The sequence below is a fragment of the Bombus vosnesenskii genome, unplaced genomic scaffold (genome assembly GCF_011952255.1).
Source record: "Bombus vosnesenskii isolate JDL3184/JDL3185 unplaced genomic scaffold, Bvos_JDL3184-5_v1.1 scf7180000016261, whole genome shotgun sequence".
NCBI classification, from domain to species: Eukaryota; Metazoa; Arthropoda; class Insecta; order Hymenoptera; family Apidae; genus Bombus; species Bombus vosnesenskii.
The window spans coordinates 2,659,320-2,682,369 of NW_022884330.1; the positions used below are offsets into that span (position 1 = coordinate 2,659,320).

The window sequence follows — 23,050 nt, forward strand, 5'->3', positions numbered from 1 at the left end:
GTCGTTTCTCACAGGAAATATTAAATTTCTAGTAGGCGCGTGTATCTTTTTCTCTCTTTCATTCTCAGAATCCTACGACTATAATAACTATTATATCCTGTATAACCGCGAAAATCTCAAATTATTAAAAATATACACCCTACGGATGTATCATTATTGCGCATTATATTGTGCAGAAGTATACTCGTAAATAGATGTATTCTCGAGCTTTTCATTCTCTTTTTTTTTCATTTACTTTAGGCATTATTTTAAATATCGCTAACTAGGCCTTTCCTATTATATTTGGTACCCAGGGAAGCAGCTATTAAAGTTCGCTTTAAATATTTCACTTTTTTTTTTAAATATATCTCTAAACAGTTTTCGTCTTATTTTCATCATTGGGTCAAGCTACTTGTGCATGCATATCTTTTACGGATTTTACGAGCTCACGACTCTTTCCTTTTCTTCTTTTTTTTCCTTTTTTTTTAAATCAATTAAAACTAAATAACGATTACCGATAAAACAGAGAGGATCAAGCACTGACCATCCGAGTTCTAGTAATTATTGACAATTATCCGTTAATATTTATCTTTAATAAACGGTCAAGTGGTAATGCTGCATTTTCAAGTAATCAACTGTTAATAAACTGAAGTATCGTAAATATCCAAAAATTGAAAAGTTGAAAATTCGGAATTTGTACAGCCCTCCGAATGATCAATGCCCGTTTACAAATTCATTTAAATTCAATGAGAAACACAATGGAAAACTATAACGAACGATACTACTGGAACAATCTGCAATTTCTTGTAAATGCAAATTGTTACAGTCTTTTTCGACACGCACTATAGAAACGTTTATACTTCGTATAGCTTTTTTTTCCTTTTTTTTAATAGTTCGTGAACGCTTTAACAAGTTTGATCACGCGAGTCACGTGTACATCGAACAGGAGAAATGCTAGCAAAAAAGAGTGATTCGACGAGGAATATAATCAACTGTTTCCACTATTATCACCGCTACTCGATCGCTAACTTTTTATCGTTCGAATAATTCGAGACTCGTCCCTCGAACGCATCCTATCGACGCAACATTCTCTCGTCGATAATTTCCTTTCACTCTTATCATAGCCGTTATTATCGTAACATCTATCAAAAAAAGAAAATCCTTCGTCCTCTCGGAAGTTATTAAATTTCCTCCTTATAAAGTATTAATCTTTCTTCCTTCCTTTTTCTCGCGTTTTTCTTCTTTTTTTCTTTTTCTTTTTCTTTTCTTTTTTTTCATAAACATTCGAATACAAATTGTAACTAATATGGTTTAAGTATTCTCGAAGGTTTCGAGTAAAAGTATGTGTGCTTGGTCGTCGCTCGGTTTGCAATTTGGTTTGCGAAAAACCGTTTTCATACTACTTGTTGTATCATCGTAGCATAAAAAAATACGCAAAATATCGGGACTATCCTGGAACACGCACACCAGCAATGTTAACATTAATTCGATTAAAAAAGGTTTCATCGTTATTCGTACGCAAACTTTGCTAGCGGCTCTCTTTTTTTTTTTTCTTTTTTCTTTCTTTCTTCTCTCGTTTTGAGCATCTTCAGGATCACAAATTGAGAACAGGATGATTCTCTGAGCTACGTATGTTAAGTGGTTTGATTCGGGCAGAGATCGAAATGTACAGTGTTAAAATGACGGTCTATAGACTTGGTACTAATTCATTGGTTCGCGATGGCGATGTCAGATGAAATATAAATGCTGTCACAGAAGATGATTCTTCCGGTGTTTCGGTTATTCTCGTTGCTGGGAGAAGAGAGAACCAAGATCGCGGGTTCAGGGGGAAAGATTAAACGATCCTCGCACGTTTGCTCTTCCGGTCTACAGAACGAATATTCTCCAGCCTGTTGATAGATCTTGGTGTACTCACGAGTAAATTATAGCAGTAATAAGTAGATAAAAATCGCTGATCGAAGATAAATGCGAGCATTGAGATTCTGAATAATTCGTAATAGAAGTAGATCGTCGTTTACACTGGAACGATAATTTCTTGAAAATGTAAAAATTATAGTACGAAAGAAAAACGGGAAAAAATAAATATAAAAAAATTATTCTCGTTGAAACTCTCTATCGATAAACGAATTATATAATATCCTATGGTAATCGTGAAATAAAATTGTTTATCTTTAACGAAACAGTCGGTCCTGCATTAATCTTCACTTCAAGCTAGTCTCTTCTTTACGTCGACGATCGAACTAAAGAATGTATAAATTAATATATTACATGTCGACTAAATAATAATAATAATAATAATAATAATAATAATATTAATAATAATAATAATAATAATAATAATAAAGCATATACAAAGGAGATGCTATATAGAAGCCATGGACCAGTCCACGACAAAAAAGAGAGAAAATATATGAACGCGTATATCGAATACTTAATTTAATACGATGGTTCTTTAATTGTTTGTATATATATATGTATATAAAAGAAAAATTTTTCTTCTCCGGTAAAGTACAAACAACAAATTCATCAAATGTACCAGAGCTTCTAACGTAAAATTGAACACGAATATCAACGAGTATTCTAATTTCTTTCGACATCGATATATCGCTAATAAAGTCTAACATATTTAAAGATCTCTAGCTACGTGCTATCTTTCTGTGACACCTGACAAGCGATTGGCGTGGAGACGAACGTGTAAAACTTAAAAAAAAAAAAACAAAAAAAAAAAGAAAAATAATTAAAAATGATAATAAAATAAAAGAATTAACAATGTCCTTAGAAAGGAAAAATTCAAACAGAATAACTCAAATTCAAAAACAAAGAGAAAAAAGTAAGAAGCGACAGATTGCTCGGACAATTAACGCACGCATCTGCAACAATTATCGAACGAACAAGCTTTCATCTCGCTGTGATTAAGGCGCGGCACGCTTCACATCTCGTATAAAAATACACGGAACAGCGAGCAACAACGAAATTTACAGAAAAAGGGAAGCGTATTGATTAACATATCTTGTAAGTCAATTACATCGATCGATACGAAGACACGTGATTCCACTGAAAAGCATTAAATCCCTTTGCACCCGTACTTCGAATCTAGATGAGAACGAATATTTCCGCTATTTTCTATAATAGAATTTGTCAATTTGGTCGTTTCACGTCTCTCTCTCTCTCTCTTTCTTACTTTTGTTCTTTTTTTTTTTGTTTTTAATTTTTTCCCTTTTTACTGTTACTCTCGAACGAACGGTATGACATTAAAACACGAGAGAACAGTATCTCGTTAAAGCACTATGCGTTACGGACGCTCAGTCACTCGAAAACTCTTTTTCTTTTAGCTCAACCATCACAAAGAGAATATTTATACATATAAATTCGTACGTGGAAACTTAACTTTGCGTAAAATTTGTCAAACAAGCTTACATAGTTAGATTTTTGCTTAACCCGCGTAAAAAATGCAGTTTCGCGTGCAAAGGGTCGACAACAAATCGGTCCACGAACCCAACACACTCTGGTACATATCGTTTTAAATTAAAAGGGTCGATTAACAGAACAGCGCGAAAAGCTTTAATAAATGGGACATCTTTGGGAGCGATAACAATAATGGGAGAAATGATTTCTTACACGACGCGTTAACAATAACAGAAATAATTCTAATAATATATACGTATATATAGTATCAATTATAATAATAAATTAAAAGATACAAGTTACACTCGTATATCATCGAACTGTTCTGTTAACAACAGCAATTTAAAAAAAAAAAAAAGAAAAGAGACGAACGTTCCCCGTTGAATTCATTTTTTAAAAGCGTCAATCGTCAGACCGTCTTCTTCTTTTTTTTCGTTCTAGCACTCGTGTTTAATCGACTTCGTTAAATCCCACGCCTTTAACCCTTCACGCTCGACTAATCTAGGACGCAGAAGAACATAAATACAGCGCCTCTTAAACAAAATTCTATATTACTAATTAAACGTATACGATAATACTTTAAAAAAGGAAAAGAAAACATGGCAGAACGTCCGATAATCTTCGCTGCGTGTTGCTACACGTATTTAACATCGAAAACTTGATACGTTCATTGAAATTGGACCATCGATTTGTCGATTTAAAATTACAATTTAGTCGATTTCCTACCACCTACGGTGAACATATCGTAAAATACTGAGATTCGCTTCCTCTCGTATAGAACAATTACTCAAACTAAAATTAAATACTTGTTCTCGTATGGAAATCAGGAGAAAGCAATGATAAGCACATCTCTCATCTTTGCTAATTTTGGTATTACTTCGCGCTTAAATAGCAGGATTTTACAATGAGACAATTAAAAATGGAAACAGTCTGAAAGCCTGGTTAGGTCCAAAAACGAGTCTTTTAATAACTGCTGAATCGTTCAGCATAAGTATGATCGAGTCATCACTGCAGAAGCCATTTCTTAAATTTATCTTGGTGTTTGCTGTTGTTTAAAAGATAGAGTTGATCAGATGGCTTCTAAGAGGCGAAATTCTTAAGACGAGCGATATTTCAATATCTTCGATATTCGCATAATATCTCAATATTATAACGAGTATTATTTTTCTTTAATTTTAAAAACTATTAACCGAAAAAGCTTCAAAACAAATAAAAACACAATTCCGACAACGTGAGACTGATTAACAATGTATTGGATCTTAAAACCTGCTTCTCTGTAAAAAAAAAAAACCAACAGAATTTAGCTTATCATACTCTTGTCCTATAGTATCCATATTTAACACAGGAATCTAAAAAAAAAAAAAAAACAACAAATAAAAAGGGCAAAACGTACATCAGAAAAGTTCGAACAAACGTTGAGAGCAAAGGGTTAGACGCAATGATCGTTACAACGAACAGTTCACTAGAATACATCATATTTGATCGCATGACGCGATTGCAGAGGCAATTAATTCAATTATTCAACGCGTGGGGAAAAGTTGACAAAACGTTTCCATAAATATTACTTTAATATCAATGAAGGGAGGGCCTAGTGGCTCTCTGTTTTAGCCTAGCCAAAAGCGCCTGCTCCCCATCGTCTTCTGTCTTCGATAACATCCCTCGAAAACTCTCCGATCTGTACTTGTCCCTTAAGAACGTTCTCCTCTCTTCTTTGTACTTTTCTATCCTTTCTCTGCACTGGGGATCGCCCAAGTCTAAACCACCTAGGTTTTTTAGATGCGTTTTATCGGAATTAGCCGAGGAACTATTCGACGATCCTGTTCCAACGTTAGGTGTGGAACTGTGCTGGGCGTCCTCCGTAGCCTGTTTCACAGGTAGAGAAGCTTCCTCCGACATTTTGTTAAACTTTGCCTCGTCTAACGATCTACTAAGAGACGCTCGTGTCGCTCTTGCGTGACGAGCTCTCAAACATGGCGGCAGATGTTGAGTATTATTCACCGGTGGCTCTTCCGATTTTCCCCGAGCAGAGTCCAGTTCCTGTCTCATCTTCCTTTCACGAACTATCTCTCTACCGATCTCAGAATCGAAGCTTCTTCGATCTTTATTATTCTCCGTTTCGTATCGTCTTCGCGGAGGAACAGACAAGTCACCCACAATGCCTCCAGATAATCTTTGCAACGCTAACTCTTGAAGTATAGCGGCCGTATCTCGAAGAACGATAGAATCATCCACTGGAGAAGATGCATTCGAGAAAGTACAAGATGAGTTTAAAGACGTTGGCTCGGATGCACCTTCCGGGGGATGAGCTATCTCACTGGGCTCGGCAGCATTTTCCGATGGTATTACTACTTCTATGTGCTCTTGCAGTTGACTGTTCTTCACGTTGTTACATTTAGAAGGGTCCTCGGTACGTGTAGGGAACTGTTTGTGTTGCTGACTGTTCTGAGCTGATTCCTTTGGTGAAACGTATTCGAAGCTTTGGCACTTTTCTGGCTTTTGACTCTGACTGCGTTGCTTATTATCCGTATTGGCCAAAGATAGATCCAGATCCTGGCTCTTCTTTGATTGATTAGAGAACGAACGGCGATCGTTTGCTTGGAATTGTGGCTTCTGATGTAGCTGCAAAGAACGTCGAATTTCTTTCTGCTGAAAGTCTGAGTGGCTTTTCGAAGTGCGTTGAGAGCTTTCGAAGGTCTTCTCTTCTACCACAGCTTCTTCCTTTGCTGGATTCTCGTTCCTGTTGAAGGCTTCGGTGTTGTCTAGTTGCGAATAGCAGGCGGTGACCTCGTGCTCCATTTCGCTAGATTTCTGGTTCATACGAATGTCCGTCATACTAACGGTGCGAATTTTCTGATTTCCATTATCCTGATCGTGTATGGGCGAATGAACGATGTTTGAATAATTATTGCCAGAGTTGACCATCCCGAAACTCGTTTGGTCCTCGAAAGCTCTAGAAGTCCTCTGCGCGGTGGCGTCGTGTTCCTCGAGGTCTCTGTTGTCGGCAACGTCAAATGTCATCTCGGCAGATTCTTGAGGAAGAACGGGACTTTCGGTTAAATCACTGACACCGATGCACGATGTATCTGTGTCTACTGTTGAGCCCATAGTGAGATCCAAGGAGGTTCTGGAAACGTTCTCCGACATGGATCTCAGTTGCGGTGCATCAGTCGCGATCGCGTTATTCACGGTGCCTTCCAAAGGATCCTTCGAACTGCTCGACTCGCTCGTCGGTGTCGTGATCGAGCCCGTAGTCTCGACTATCACCCATTCGCCGGAATCGTTGGTATTCGATATCATCTGTGACGTTTCTGTGTTGGTGAATATCTTGTCGGAGTTATCACAAATCACAAAACCGGAATCGGGCAAGTCCTCGATAGTCTGCTCGCATGACATCGGAGAATCTAGATCGGTAGCGCTAGATAGTGGCAGTCCTGGCAATTCGTTTCTGTGTGCGTTTGAATTTCCAGCCATGGCATCGTCGTGCTGCGAACCGATCGATTTGTTGGTCGATGCATCGTGTTTTCTCACGTCCAACGTGTCTCTGTTGTCACAGTGAGATTTATTATCGTCAACGGAACAGGAGCTCGATCTATTTTCTACGTCTTTACGCGGAGACATGGTTACTTTACTAGATTCTATCTCGCTAGGATGAGACATTAACCTATCGCAAGGTGTCATGTCTTGGTCGACTACATCTGATACAACTAGGTTCGATTCCTTCGAAGTCTTTTGAGTCTTGGAAGACTCTTTATCATCGTACAAATCTACATGTTTGTCGTATGTCATTATCCTCTCGCAGGACTTAGCGTTACTCTGTCCTTCTAAGTTTACGGATAACCTATGACTAGGGTCGGATGATTTATCGGAAGACACGCTAGTTCTGTTCAATTTGTTCGCGTTGCTTTGTTCTTCGTCGATCTCTAAAGGTAAAGTGAAACTTCGAAAACTTATCCTAGGACTGTTAGCTGGTACAGGTGATGTAGAATGCGGTGTTCCATGTAGCGTGGCGGGTGTGAGTGGGGTTGAAGCTTCGGATAATAATGGAAGGTACCCTGGTGTTGGCAAAGGAGATGGGGTATCCATACTGTGAACATCTGCAGAAACCATCACCTGTGAACGTGCGTTAAATATATCGATCAACACCAATGGCACAACCATATCTACAAAATTATAGAAACATAAATATATAAAGACGTGTAAAATATCATTTACCTGATCAGGACTTTGGCTATCAATGAAGCGCAACTCAACGTCGCACTGCAGTCTTTCCTCTAATCGCGATCTCTTTCTCTTGGACCCACCGGTGGCAGCGGTATTTTGCGTTCCTTCCGTCCTCTGACGTCTTGGTGATGCTTCTACCGACGCCACCCCGCCACTCTCCTCCTCCGAGAACATTCTCATCTCTCGTTCCTCCAAGTCGAAATTAAGCTGAATTTCCGACAGATCCAACGGCGATGATGTATTCGGTGCGTCCGCTAAATGATCGAAATACGAATCATGCGAAACCGATCGACTATGTCCGCAAGGTCTAGCTGGTGGTGGTCCAAGCAGAGGACCTAAACTGTCCTCACCGTCCAAGCTGTCTGCGCTTTTCACCGGTCTTAACCGTCGTAAGGAGTTTAAGGAACTTGGCACCGTTTCTGTTTGAGGTGGCGTGCCAACTTGTCTTGTTTTTCCTCTGGCACCCAAGCCACCTCGCCCGAATAAAGCTCTCCAGTTCAATGAGGGTGAACGTTTCGAGCCGTTTCTCTTTCGCGGTAATTCTATGACCGTATGGTAATGTAATGGTAATCCGGCTGGACCGGCGCCCACTTCCACGTAATCAGGCTCGCCTCTCAAGCTTCGATTTCGAGCCTCTTCCAAACTAAGCAATCTCGCCGGTGTTGTAATAGCTAGCGATTTCGGCCGCCCAACTGGACCGTCTCCGAAAATTAATTCGGCGTAACAGACTAAAAACTCTGTGACCACAGCCTGCACACCGACACCCTGCAACGCTGCTACACCCCCAACCTCTAATTCCTTGCATCTTAGAAGGTTTGGAGCCCAAACAATGGCAACGTTACGTGGTGTCATACCGGTCTCCGCTCCTCGAGCTGCCACTCTCACTAAATGACGCATCAAATATTCTAAGGTTCTGAAATCCAAAATACATATAGTGTTATAAAGATAATGTTAGAATTATTTATGATTTCAAGTTGCACGTGTATTTCAAAATTGTTGAAATGATCCAATTCACAGTTGAAAATGATGCAATCTTAGAGGAAGAACATGAAAAATCACAACGATCATATTTGTCTCCTACAGTCTATTTCTTTTACCAACATCATATATCTCATATTAGTAATTATCTTGCAGAGCTTCCAAAACATAATTTTTCGCTTTTCCTGACAACTTATTGAGTTGTATCGCTTTTGAAATACATGTACTAAGGGAAAAGGGAAAGCCAGGTCTTTTTATCCTGTGCGTTACCTGTAGTGCGGTGGTGGTAATTTTCTAACGGTATCCCTCATCCGCCTTAATCTTTCCGCGTCGGTGTTAGCTTGAACCGCACTAACGAAAGTAGAATAAAGCTGGTATGTACAGAGTGGATTCGGTAGTTCTCTGAAGTACATTTTCAACAACGACGCTACAGAATGAATATCTTGTAAAATACTTTCATCGGAATGCAATGCAGGAACACGATCCTCGTCGAACGCGTTTCGTAATCTCTGAATGTTCGATGTCACGCCGCTTAGACGATATATACCGTCCACTAAGCCATGATTCTCGATGAATTCAGCGCAACACGTTAAAACGGTAGGCACTATAAACATCATGGTACATTGTACAATTGTTAAACCGTATACGATTAAGTGACTTACAATGGCTCATGGAAATATTTGAACACTTGTCATAGGAAACTTTTATATACACGTATATACTTTGTGCGTTATGAAAGATATTTTGATGTCTCATTAGCGCTTTAATTAGATCTATCACGATTATATACATAAACTTTTTAAGCAATTTGAAAATGCATATAGAAATTACATTTCATGAGCTATTGTATATCAAGCTCAATATAAAATATTTGCGTATATATACCATCTTGACCAGAATTTAAAAGATGTTCCCCCAAATCACAACCAAATACACGTTCCTTCAGAATTCCTGACTGCTTTAATCGTCTCCTAGACGGTCTATTCAATATGAACGATCTGAAAAAGGCGATTAGCTTTCCGTGCTTTCTAAGCACCGGTTTCACGGGTAACTTTGATCTAACTGTCGTTGACACGGTCAGATGCCGTGGTACTTTATCCCCGATCACAGCCACACATTCGGCTGGGAAAAAACCGACTGCAAATCCGTGCTTCCCACGCCACCAAGTACTTTCCCCTGGAGGAGGCATATCTATTACAGAAATCATGTCTCCAACCTGAAAATCATCAATATTTTCACATTAAATTTATCGACTTGTTATATAATTTTCTTTTTCTTTTTACTATTCAAACTCGTACTATTAGATCTTCAATATTTATGCAATTTAATATTGCATTCTGTCACGATCATCTTTCATTTCTAAATCAGATGCTAACCAGAGATTTATCAAATCTTCTTAAATATTACAACAGCCACTCTGCTTTGCATATTTTATATATTTTTGTCTATTTATGAACGTTCTGTGCATTTTTATACTCAACAGTTTCTCACAAATGAATAACGATCCGCGGTCTACTTACTGGTATATATTGGAATTTTTTTATCAAGTTGAAATAATACCTGAAAGGAGATTTCATCTGGTGCCTGAGCCACGTAAGGTCTAACTGCATAAGCTGCGGCTACTGCGGGAGTATTAATGGGACATGAATCTGACTCTGGCACGAGGATTCTTCTTCCTCTATTATCTAGCTGCAACCAATTTAACACAGGACCGCAATTTAGGCCTTCGTGATTTAACTGCGAGAACCTATTCAAATAGTCCCTCAGTATATCACAGGTGTTCTTTGGCCGTGTATCTGGAAGCTTTGTTAAGGAAGAGAACTTCCTGTCAAATATGCAGCGATGCAATTGCTTGTCAAACATAACAAAATTATCATAAGATCGTTGCAGCGTCCAGCATGCGTCCCCGGATGTTACTCTGACCGCGTAGCTGTCGGAATCATTGGTACCTTCGCTAAGCGAAACCTGCAAAACCAACGTATAACTTTTTAGTCTTATTTAGACGACGGATCTGAAAAAACACGCGTGTCGTGTCTTTTGAATCCGCCGTTTCTTCTTTTTTATTTCTTTCTTTTTTTGGCCCTTCATCGATACCGGAGGAATATCATTATCTCTTTTGTAGAACGTACGACTGATTATAATAATTGGGGACATTTAATAATTCAGTAAATAACGATATATTGAATTTTTTATAGAATAAACATAGTTAATCGAATATGAAGAAGAATAAATGGGATGTTTAAAATATTGAAAGAAAGTTGACTGAACGTAAGGATTGTTAAACAAAGAACTTGGATATTTTAATGTACTCATTGCGTAAGAATTATTCAAAATATAAATGTATATATTTATAAATAAACATGTATTTATATTTATATCTTGAATAATTCTTATGGAATGAGTACATTAAAACTGTCTATAATATACGTAATAATTAACAGTTTTAGTTAGAAGTTCACAGGTAAGGTGATAATATTTTTAAATAAAAATTTGGCCAAGATTGGAGGATGGGATTGAATAGCTTAAGGTTAATTCGAATGTAACTGACCTCCAAGGAACTGAGTTCAACATGTTCGTAATGAAAGTGGGCACACTCGTCCAACTTTGGAAACCGTGCTATACTGCTCATGTTGCTGCCAGAACTGACTGGTGTACTGAAATCGTCCGTTCGATTACATCCTAATCCCTGCGTTCAATAAAAATTTTTACGATTTTCTATCGATTCTCGCAATCATACTGTATCTTTTAACGCACTGAAGGTCAACAGTAATTAACATAAAATATCACAATCAAGGAGAATTTGTGAAACAAACGTTTTCTAGGTTTCTTACAAAACTTCGCCAAGATTTCGAAGAAGGAAATTTCTGCAAAAATTCTATAAAATCCTACGTCTCAATGCGTTAACGTATATTGTACTTAACGTTTGTACAGCGATCCACGAAAATGCACGAGCAACTAGCGTAAACATTTTTTTATAATATATAATACATCGCACGAGTTATATGAAACTATGCACGTGATATATTCAAAAAATGTTTCTACAAATATTCAGATATTTTCATCGACCACTGTACGTATGTAAAAAGTAGTTTAAAATAAAGTGTTATTGGAATTTATTTTACAAAAAAAAATACGTATTATTTACTGACAAATCACTACGCTGCACGACGTAAATAACTCTATTATATATTTAACCTAATTTATATTACGAAAGAAAAAGAGGGAGAGAGAGAGAGAGAGAAAGACAGAGAGAGAGAAAATTTTCTAAAATTACACAAAGGCAAGATTTGTGCCAAAGCAACGGTGGCAAAATATTTTCTTAGCGTAATGTCAAAAATAATATGCCGTTGCTACTAAGAAATGAGAACCGTGACATCGAGTTATTCGAATAAACTTATTATGTAAGTACGAACGGTTTAAACGAGTTTCGCTGCATTGCGTTCAACGTTAGCAGAATATGGAGGCAGTCTGTGAAGGCAATTGAAGGAAGACGGTTAAAGATGAATCATCGTGTGTCGAGAAGATAACTAACGAGGGGAGAACACGACATCGGTTCACCGATTTGGTTCAAATTTTGTCCCGTGGGTAGGCCAAATTCTTTGGTAAATATCAGGTTTAATGGCTCGGTAATGGTATCGTTTTATTAAATCATCGTTCCGGGTGTGTCCTAAGTAGGTGCCAAATTTCGCCATCCCAATCGATAACCCAAACGTGGTACACGGTGCCCTCGTAAATGGAAAACTCACTTATTTACGAGCTAACGAACAAGCTTTGCCCAATATGGCTAGACCGTGTAAATTTTCCAATTACCAGTTACGAGATAAATCGTTAATTTACCAAGTTCCAAACCTTACGACAGTTTAACTTACGAATTTTCCAATCTATCGATTGAACAAATTTTCGGCTTGCTAGGTCCTTGAATGTTCAAATTTCAGTAAAAAAAAATTCTCTTTGAAATATTCAATCGTGAAAAGCTTACACGCGCAACTTTTCGAATTCACGCGCAGCTTACGAGTACGTAGCTTGATTTACGTGACTCCTTAACAACGCGATTACGGACGTGTTAGTTGCAATTAACGCTTTCAGAATTACATAGAATTTGCCCGGAGAACAGATCAGAAACTTGTCTGATCGCCGTAATTCTTAATTACAGGAAACTTTCAAGCAATTTTAAGATCGAATAAGCAGATACTCCTGCTCTCAAGGAATGTTTCATTTCCATGAAACCACTATCTACTGGCGGTATAATCTAATTACTACATCGAATTACATCTTAAATACTAGAAATTCCAACATTTTTAGAAATAGAGATTAAATGAAATAGATGTTAAAATATTCCGATAAGATCGACGAGATTTGAGAAGATAGACATTAAGCGCGGCACTTGTTCCCGGTAAATTATGTTATGTAAAGCTTTCGAAACGCGAGGAAAAATCGGAAGTCGAGGCAAGACTTTCAACGAAAGGGTACAAGGGACTTCCTCTTTAACCGCTGAGAGAAGTGGTAGAGTAGGCTTTCAATTATAAGAGCGCTATCAATTATTTCGTTTGTTCGACCAGTTTACGTCTCGTTGGTCACCAACTGGTTCCAACCTACCGATACCATTCGATAACAAAAACCGACGACGCTTTTGAACATTCCTCTGTCAATTTCAACGTATTTCGTCAAATCGTTTCAGCAACTTTACCTTCGTAAGCATGGAATTTCTCATAGAGTTATTCAATTGCTAATCGCCAACTGCTCGAGTTGAAATTTTTATACGCTTCATAGATGAGAATATTACGTGTACATTAGAATTGTGTGTATAACATTGTTTCTTTATAATTAAAAAGGAAAGAAGCAGAAACGGTACCTTTATCAGGATGTTCTCTCCCAACGATCGAAAGAAACAAAGAGAAATAATTAGAAAAAGAAGAATCTCGTACCAACAGAATAATAATAATAATAATAATAATAGAATGTTGAGAGGAAAAAAGGCATACAGATTTTTGTATGGCAATATTTCGATCTTCTTCTTTTCTCCTCTTCCAATAGAATATACGACTATGCATAACAACAGGAAGGAAAAGCAAAAGTAAAAAATAAAACCAAAAAATGAAAAAAGAAAGGAAACGTTTTATATGGAAGAAAATGTATGTAGATTTTTTTAATGGCAACAGTTTGATCTGCGTTATTTCTTTTTCTTCTTTTTTTCTCTCTCTCTCTCTCTCTCTCTTTCGTTTCCTTGAATGGAATAAGTATCTGTGTCGTTTTATGGAGCACGCGGTGGTACGTGCACTTGAACGAAACAGTTTCAGAGAGAAGGAGATCGCAGTGCGGAGAGTATCGACAAACGAGTGCAACTTGTCTTATTTGGGTCATTGTATTTTTTGGCAACGTCGAGGCAAACATCAGAGCTTCTCTATACGTATAAGTCGAGCACTGTTCTCTCCCTGCTGGATCTGGCAATCGCTGGGAAACGATCGTTCCGCGCTGCCTCCTGCTTTACGCTTCTTTAAACCTGATTTTGTTGCCAATCCGACTCGCAGTTCCTCTCTAATTCTCTGTAATTGCCACTATTATCTATATAGAATACTCCTGGATCGAACATAATCCATCGATATCTATTCCATCATTTTCTCTTCGGTTTTATAGTCTGCTCGTTTAACGAATCATTTAATACGCTACATTACAAGCAAACATTTTACTAGCAATTTTTTCTGCTCGATCGAGTATCAATCGTGGTTCACCAAGGCGGAAAATTCGAACATCTAAGGCGAGCATTGTTTGTAAACGAAGACAGCAGGAGAGACGCGTACGATAAGCAATTTTTTGCAATCCTCGAGTAAACTCGGTGATTTATGCGTAAAATTGTGGAATGTTTATCAACGCCATCGGTAGGTTACGCGAATTCTCGTTCGCTGAAACTTCTCGAATCCCTTTCGACGCTTTCGAAGAGACAAAAATCCCATCGCGACAATCTTAAACAATCTTTTTCGATAGAAAGGAAAATACCATTGAAATTCAAGGACGAAGAGAGAAGAAACTCCTGTTTCGTTCAAAAAGAAATCCTTTCTCCGCCGGGGAAAGGAAAAAAAGAAAAGGACAGGAAAATACGATTTCTATAACGACGACGAAGTGAAATTTTCACAAGATTTCTATACTCGTAATTGAACGCGACACGAGAGATGGTTCTCTGGGGCTCGTTATTCGATTCATAATTTCCTACGCGTTCGAGATACGTTGATAGATGCAGCGGGATCTGGAATATAATGAAATTGGAAAATTGCGTTCTACGAAGGAGAAAAAGCGCTGGAAGCGGCATTAGCGCGCGTTTTGCGATCGATAAACATCAAGGAATTTATAACGCGAAACATCCAAGCAGCTGCAGTTCCTCTCCTCCCTGTTAGTAGGTCAACGAACTTTTTGGCAACATTAAGCAAACATTACGAATGCTACGTACTGCGTCTACTCTACTTCCACCATGCTATACGCGATGTTCTTCGATAAATCGTGAAAGAAACTATCCAACGTACGATACGAAACTAAAAATTTCTTGCCGCCCTTCCTATTATTATATTGCTGTTCCTCTTGTCGGAGACCTCTTTTTATAAATAGTTACAAATAGCTACAAATGTATATTCGTCGATTGTCCGACACACTTTATCAATTAGCTGGGAAATTATTGAAAATGCATAGATATATTTTCATCTCCCCGTGAAAGAAACTATCCAACGTACGATTCGAAACTAAAAATTCCTTGCCGCCCTTCCTATTATTATATTGCTGTTCCTCTTGTCGGAGGCCTCTTTTTATAAATAGTTACAAATAGCTACAAATGTATATTCGTCGATTGTCCGACACACTTTATCAATTAGCTGGGAAATTATTGAAAATGCATAGATATATTTTCATCTCCCCGTGAAAGAAACTATCCAACGTACGATTCGAAACTAAAAATTCCTTGCCGCCCTTCCTATTATTATATTGCTGTTCCTCTTGTCGGAGGCCTCTTTTTATAAATAGTTACAAATAGCTACAAATGTATATTCGTCGATTGTCCGACACACTTTATCAATTAGCTGGGAAATTATTGAAAATGCATAGATATATTTTCATCTCTCCTCTTACTTTCTTCCCTTTTTTCTTACACAAGTAAACAGCGTGAGATCGCGTTTATACGCTTATCTGGTGAGATATTTATAAGCGATATGCCCTAAACGATTATTTGCATTTCGTTCTGCATAAATAAATGAAATGGACGATATATTTGTGCTCGATAGCGCGAGATAATCGCAGTCGCCTGGGATAACGGCAAATGATATTTAAATTTCTTTATAGATAACCATATAACAAAAAGAACGCGTCAGCTATGATACTTGTTTGCTCGTTCTTTTTTTTTTTTTTTTTTTTTTATAATTCTACCATTCTGTTGTGTTAGTTAGAATTACATCGAGTAAGATAATTATTACTACAAATGGCTTGCAATCTATGGAATTTACTATTGGTATCTTATCAAATTTTGCTAACAATTAGTAAAATTATTTTAATTAACTAGAGTTTCATTTAATAAATCTAATGCTGCAATTTCGATCTTGCAGTTTTCTTTTCTCTGACCCACGTTCTTTTGTCTTTATTCGAATTTTACACTCTACGGTATATGGATGATTTGTAAAAAAAAAAAAAAGGACAAAAAGAGGATCGAAGAAAATGTCCAACGTCTAATAAACATTCACCCTAGGAAGGATCAATGCAGGAAGCTGTTAACGATATTATCTTCGCCGGCCAGAAGAGAAGACATCGACGGAGGGTTTTCAAGAAACTGAAATGCGGAATTTGAAAATAGTTTGGCAAAAGGAGGGACGACTGGTTAGGGTAGGGATGGGATCGATGCGCGGTTAAATCGTACGAGGTCACCAATTTCTCTGGAGCGCAGGATCGCGGGAAAATTTATTTGGAAACGTCGATGGAAACAATCGCTAGAAGCCATGCGAACCGAAGCATAAATCTTATCTGTTAGAGATCTCTATACAGGGTGAAAAAATCTATAGGATTAAAGAGTGACAGAATTGGAAGGCAACGAAATTCAGATAAATCGATCGGATAGATTGCACGTACAAATAATCATTATTTAGAACTAAAGATGCATCTGATAAGAAAAATCTACTTTCGTATCACGTAACAAAGCGTTCGATTAATAAGACTCGCAGCAAGCTGGAACTGAAAGTAGAGAAGGTCTTTGGTCAGTCGCCATGTCGATCAGATCGGATTATTTAAAATTATTATCTAAATCCAAGATGACACACTGTCAGATACGTAATCTACTTTCGTAGGTGAAAAAAACAAAGTCTCGGATCGATAACGTCATCGATAGGCTAGAAAAAGAAAACGTATATCTAAAGGGGAAATATTCTTCGATCAAATAGAAATTTGATGGAAAATGGATCAGATTGTTCGATACGAAATTGCTAATTAAAATCAAAATTCTGGATTAACAACGACTGGAAGAATCAACAGAGTGGAAAGAAAAGTGGAATATGGAAAAAAGTTGGTCGAGTGGACAGAAGGTTGATTAGAGAGCAGATTATGTAAAGCTGAATTATTATTTAAAGTCAAAGATACATTATTAGATGCAGAGTCTATTTTATACATACTATCGGACCATGTAATAAAGTCTTGGATGAACAACATTCTCAACAGGCTGGAAGCAAAAGATGAAAGATGAACAAGTTGGCCGATGAAATTCAAGGTTGATTAGTGGCTATAAAAACGAGAAGGCAAGGCCGTTTGACGTTCTTCGAGGGAAACGCTATCAGAGAAATTATTAGGCCATGCGGGAAACGGGTAAAGAAAGTTAGAGCAGAGAGCGTCGTGATTCGATTATCTATGAATCAGGACAACCCAAATGGGGCAGAAACGTAACAAGGACAGCCGCACAGGACGAGTCCATTAAACGTGCCTGTACAAAAGCAATATTTTATTATATACGAGTAAACGAAATAATCATATATTTCAATCATTACCGTAATAACGATGATAATCAGATCGCAGACCGAAAAATCAATTATTGCAAGATAAAGTCGTTCTGGAATGATGAAACCGAACGGAAAGATGGATCGTTAAAAAAGAAAAAAAAGCAAACAAACAAACAAACTCGTCCTTGAAAACCGCAGGATCTCGGCTAATATTGACACGATCAAACAAATTAATTCGAGTCGTTACAAGGACAAACAACGGAGTCAAACCAAATGGAAAGATCGATTATTGAACGATAAAACGAAGCGAAAAGATCGATTAACCAAAATGTTAGATAAACTTCGTGATGGAAATCAGAGGATAATATTGTCAGGTGTATCGTGCGATGGAAAGGTTTACATACTTCGTCAATATACAATCTCAACCACGATATAACAAAGGAAACAAAGAAATACGAACTAAAGAAAGCGGTATAAGAAACCATGGAAAATTAGAGACACTACCTGAACGCTGCCCAAGAAAATTTCGATAAACCGATACGAGATCCTCAAACACATCGGAAATCTTGTCGACCATCTATCGGTCTGCTATCCATGGAAATAATCGGCACAGTGTTGCTTATATTTCACGCTCCTTCATCTCGTGAAAAATTCAGCACGTGTTTTAAACAACCTCCATAGAAAATCCTCTTTGTGTCAATAAACTCCTCGAAAACAGATGACCTTTGTTTGCAATAGAAAACCGTCTTCGCAATAGATAACTTTAGAATGGATAACCGTCTCGATCGCCTGTCGAGAAGCCGACGAGAGAGAGAGAGGTCGGTGGACGTGGAACGAGAGACGATTTGGTCGACGAGACGGAAAAACTACCTCGAGACGGCTGGAACAGCTGGCACAGCTGGCGAGGAAGACGCGACGCATAGCGTCGCGAGCCAGCACGAACGTGAACGTTCGACGAGACGTCGGGACGAGGCCTGTCGGACGGCACAGCGGCGTCTCTCTCGTTGCGTGTTCGTCGAACAGAGCGGCGAGTCGACGCGGAGGTGGGAACGATTGGCGGCTCGGCTGGTGGCGGCGGTGGCACGGCCGAAGGACGACGCGATCGTCGACGATGACGTCGTGGTAAGCGGTCGAACGCGACCGCGGAGGAACGCGACGAGGGTTTTAGCCACCGCGACTTCAGCTGCCTCGATTCCATGCTCGCGTACGAATCCCAAGTGCTTGGTCGACGTCGAGGGGACGGGGGAAACTGGGTCACGGAGTCACCAGCCAGCCTCCGCATCGCACACAGGGACACCAAGGATCCCGAGGAGCCGTGCGCGACCCTGCGATCGCGCAACTCTCCTCTCTCATCTTCTCTCATGCCCCTTCTTCGCGCGAGACGACGTAGTTGCCGCCGCGCATGATTTACGATTCCGAATGGAGATACGTACGGAGGATTATTGGTGTTCCTGGGCAAACTAGTGTACGGTGATGGGATAGGGAATTGGGCATTTTCGAACAATTGCTCTGGTGTATTTAGCGAGGGAGAGACGGTCGGGTCGGGCTACGCTGGTGCGATAGTGCGGATTCGTTAAACGTACACGTTGCACGTAACTCGATATTCGAATACTCGTAGAGATCATTTACGAACATCTTATGCGCGTTGTACGAAAGATTTTGGAAGCTGCTACACAGAAGCAACGAGATGTTCAGCGTGGCGAGTATTCTCGTTGCGAGATTAATATCCAATTGTTGAGAAATGTAGAGAGTTAACGGGTTATAAATTACGCGAAGTATAATCTTTTTCACAATTTTACTAAATCGTAGGCCGAATAGAATGTTCGGTCAATCGGTCGACTCGTACAGTTTATAAAATGTACATGTACATCTGTTTCGTTGGGAAACTTTTTACCGTTACAATCGTCGCTCGATACTAGAAAGAAGCAGCGAAACTGACGATTGCGTGAAATTTGACAGAGCGAAAATTAAGGGAATAACTGGATCAGACAGGTGATAACTTTCTGATATCGTAATAAAGTGGTTTTCAAATAGCGTAATATGTTTCTTGAAACGCATCCTCCAGGGGAACTTTCTATTTTCTTCACGCAACGTTAGGCGACTGGAATAGCCGATTACTTTCATCACGTGATCATTCGCGCGTTACCATCGGTATTCATTTGCCACGAAAAACACCGGTAGTTTGTGCGAACGACGTTATCTTTCTTCCCTGTAGCTACGTACGTGCCACGACTCTATCCGAAAGCAGCTTGATCAAGCATAAATCGGCGTACATCTTACCTAGTTTGCGACCATCGCACTCATCCCAGTAATTCAAGCTTAATGCAACTCAATTATTCATCGGTACCGAAGAAAGTACGTTTCCTCCTTCGTACCTCATTCGCTACTCTAATTTTTATCGAAATCTTATATTTAATGAAATTTCCTTCGGTGCTTTAACGATCGATCTAATTTCCAGCGTAACTCTTGCGTAACATAATTTTTGTTATATTTATAATTTGAAAATAGATATAACATATATATATATATATATACATAATAGATATATCCGTATCTATGTACAAGCACAAAATGCGCAAGTGACCGATTCACTCATCAACGCCCAGCCCAACTACTACGAAAGTTAGCTGTATCTGGAAACGTGAAATTTGGACGGTACACTTCTTTTATGACACAGACACGATGTAAGAAAGGATTTTGAGAGACACGAACCCTAAAGGGATAAAAATGGGGTAGCATTTATTATTCAAGGATGTCCATACGTCAGGAGTTGCTGAATTTGGACGCGTGAAATTCGGCGTATGAATTGCCGTTGAAAATTAAGAAACATGTGTTTCAGCCTTTTTCGAAATTCAACCCTTACGAAGACGAAGAAGAGCATTCGAACTGCTCGTTAAATATAAATAAACACGCGTTTCAGCGTTTTTCGAGATTCAACCGCTAAATAGCGTTTGAACAGAGTGAAGGTTTGAGAGAAATTCGAATATTTAGAAAGTGAAAAGCAAAACGGAATGAGAAGTAATTAAAGAAATAAATAAATATGTATATTACGCGCTAGCGGTTAACATGCATGGCGTCAGTGTCGGGCCATAGTATCAATGTCAAAAGATCACCAGAACTGAATATTAATCGTATACTTACGTGATGAAATTAAGAAATTAAGGAAGAATAAAAATTGATCGGTCTGGGCGTCAAAAAATCAATCATATTCTCGCATCATTGAGACGTCAGTGGAATCGACTGCGAAAGAACTTCCTGGAGCGAAAAAGGAGGGACGATCTATACGTCGTATATCGTTAATGCTAAAAGGCAACCGCCTTCGGCTTTTTTGATACGTTCGTACAATAAAGCCCAATGGAAATAATAGTTTTGAGGAAAAAGTGGGTCGTTCGAAGTAACACATCCGATCGAGCAATAATAATGACAACCTTGAGGATGAAACTAGGGCGAAGCCAACGGGGATTCGGGATAGGAAAATTGTAACTTCGATACGATATCTGCCTAAAAAGAAGAAACGACCGGAGAGGATCGAATCGAATTCTTTTTCCCACTCTACTGCCCTTTTTGCATATCTTTACGCTTCGTTATCCTCTCCATCTACGTTCAACAGTGAGCATAATAAAAAAAAAAAAAAAATGAAAAGTAAACATAATAAATATACCGACCTAAAAGACCTAAAAAGAACGGGGTGTTCGATGTAGAGGAAAAAAAGGTCGAACGTTTTCTCTTGCAACGATGCAACGAATAATTTAGCCGCAGCGAAGATATAAAGACAGCTAAGGACACTGTGTAAAGAATCGTACGGGTCACTGAATCGTTTTAACCTACCAATGCCCGCTACGTCTAATCTCATTGCGTGTAGCGAGGCTCTTCTATTATTTATAAGGAAATCGGCGCACAGTTTGGACCTTCGTCTCTAATACAATACCGTAAAATCGAAAACGTTTTATCGCCGGTAGGTACGGTCGTACAGTTTGACCGAAAGCGTCGTTTAAATTATTTCAACTATTTAATTAACTTAAATTATTTGATTAGATCGTTCCCTTAATCTTTCCTCGTGGTATGATAAATGGGATAAATAAGCTACTCCTTCATCATAGATAGATTTTATGCGAAAGAAGTTACTACATCTTTTTTTTTCTTTCATATCTGCTTATGCGCAATCTACTAATCGACGATAATGAGCATTGATTACGACAGTTTAAGTTGACCTGAATGCGAAATACACCCACAATCTGTACCACGATGGCATTGACTCGCATACTTAAGTGGTAATACTTAAATTGTCATTTTTTTTCTCTTTTTCTTTTTTTATTTTTATTATTCAGATAATCTATGCAACATCTCGGATCAAAATAACGAAAAGATATACCGTAGGAGAAACGAAAATGCAGGGAGAAGAGCGGCACGTGTAATTTCGTCGCGACAGCAGGGTGGTGTTCCGGAATTCCGCAAGAAACCCTATCCAAGCAGGCCGTAGAATGAGTCAGAGCCTAAGTGCTGGGATTCAATCTGCGAAAGCTGCGTAGAAACGCGGCTCGAACCGCGCCCATCTTCGTTAGAACGACGTCTCGGAAAAACTATATGACGATGCTTCTCGCTTTCCCCTCCCTCATTTTTTCCCCCTTTTTCTTCGTCGCCAGCATACTTTCGAATCAATAATCGCGACCAAGGAATAGCCTTTCTTTGACTGTAGGAACTCAAAGGCCATCCCTATTGTCTGCATTCCGACTCCGGTAAAGAGAGTCGCGCAACGTCTTTCAACCTCTTCCGTTTTATAGCGCGTTAAGCGATCCCTACGAATAAATGCATAAGGAAATACGTAACATTTAAATCCGAGTACAAATGGCTTTTGTAACGAGAGCTACGTTTACGATCGACTTATAGAATGGAGTAAACGTGTCGCTATTTTTATACGAGACGTTTTAATATTACGAGCAGATACGATAGGTTCACTGGCGCGTATCTGAACGCTCCTAAATACATGACACGAAAATATATGATACGAATTCGCAAATTTATATTTTTACAAACAACCAAGGAAACTGAAGCGGACATCTGTTTCATCCTCATGCCGCGCATTATAAAAGAGTACTCCGCTTTGAATATCTTATATACTTTTTGCGTGTTACGCGCGTTTATCTCACAATTTTTTAAACAGACGCGTAAAAGTCTGCAGTTTAACGGGGTCACGTTATTGGAGTTTCGAACGTACATAAAAGTTGCAAGATATCTGGTTGCGAGTAAGCGAGCCTATCTCGGGCTAAACTAATCAACTGCGCTATTTATTATTTTCTTAATCTCGTTACATAAACGCACGTACGATCGATAGCGATACGCGTTATCCACATTCTCAGACGCAACGATCAAGAATCCCACAGAAGCGATGCAAGTTTCCGCTCGTCCAACAAACTAGCCCGAGCTTTATTAGCCTTTGCGCGAAGTTTCTGTTTGCCTGTACCGAATACCCCTCGCTCTTGGCAATCTTCGTCTCGCTTCAGCTCAGTTTCCAT

General features: G+C 38.8%; 1 protein-coding gene across 9 annotated transcripts in view; it reads right to left on the minus strand.

The window, feature by feature from the left end:
- Positions 1-4,943: 4,943 nt before the first annotated feature.
- LOC117241617 (GTPase-activating protein CdGAPr) overlaps positions 4,944-23,050 on the minus strand; it is a 32,695-nt gene continuing 14,588 nt past the window's right edge. For 4 of the 9 annotated variants that reach the window (XM_033507499.1, XM_033507491.1, XM_033507493.1 and 1 more), the window contains 6 exons: positions 11,132-11,269; positions 10,144-10,548; positions 9,469-9,799; positions 8,854-9,187; positions 7,597-8,518; positions 4,944-7,494 (listed from right to left, as the gene is read on the minus strand). In XM_033507499.1, coding sequence (XP_033363390.1) covers positions 4,957-7,494; positions 7,597-8,518; positions 8,854-9,187; positions 9,469-9,799; positions 10,144-10,548; positions 11,132-11,212 — 4,611 coding nt within the window. In that variant the 5' untranslated portion in view covers positions 11,213-11,269 and the 3' untranslated portion in view covers positions 4,944-4,956. The other 5 variants (XM_033507497.1, XM_033507496.1, XM_033507495.1 and 2 more) reach the window with 5 other exon arrangements.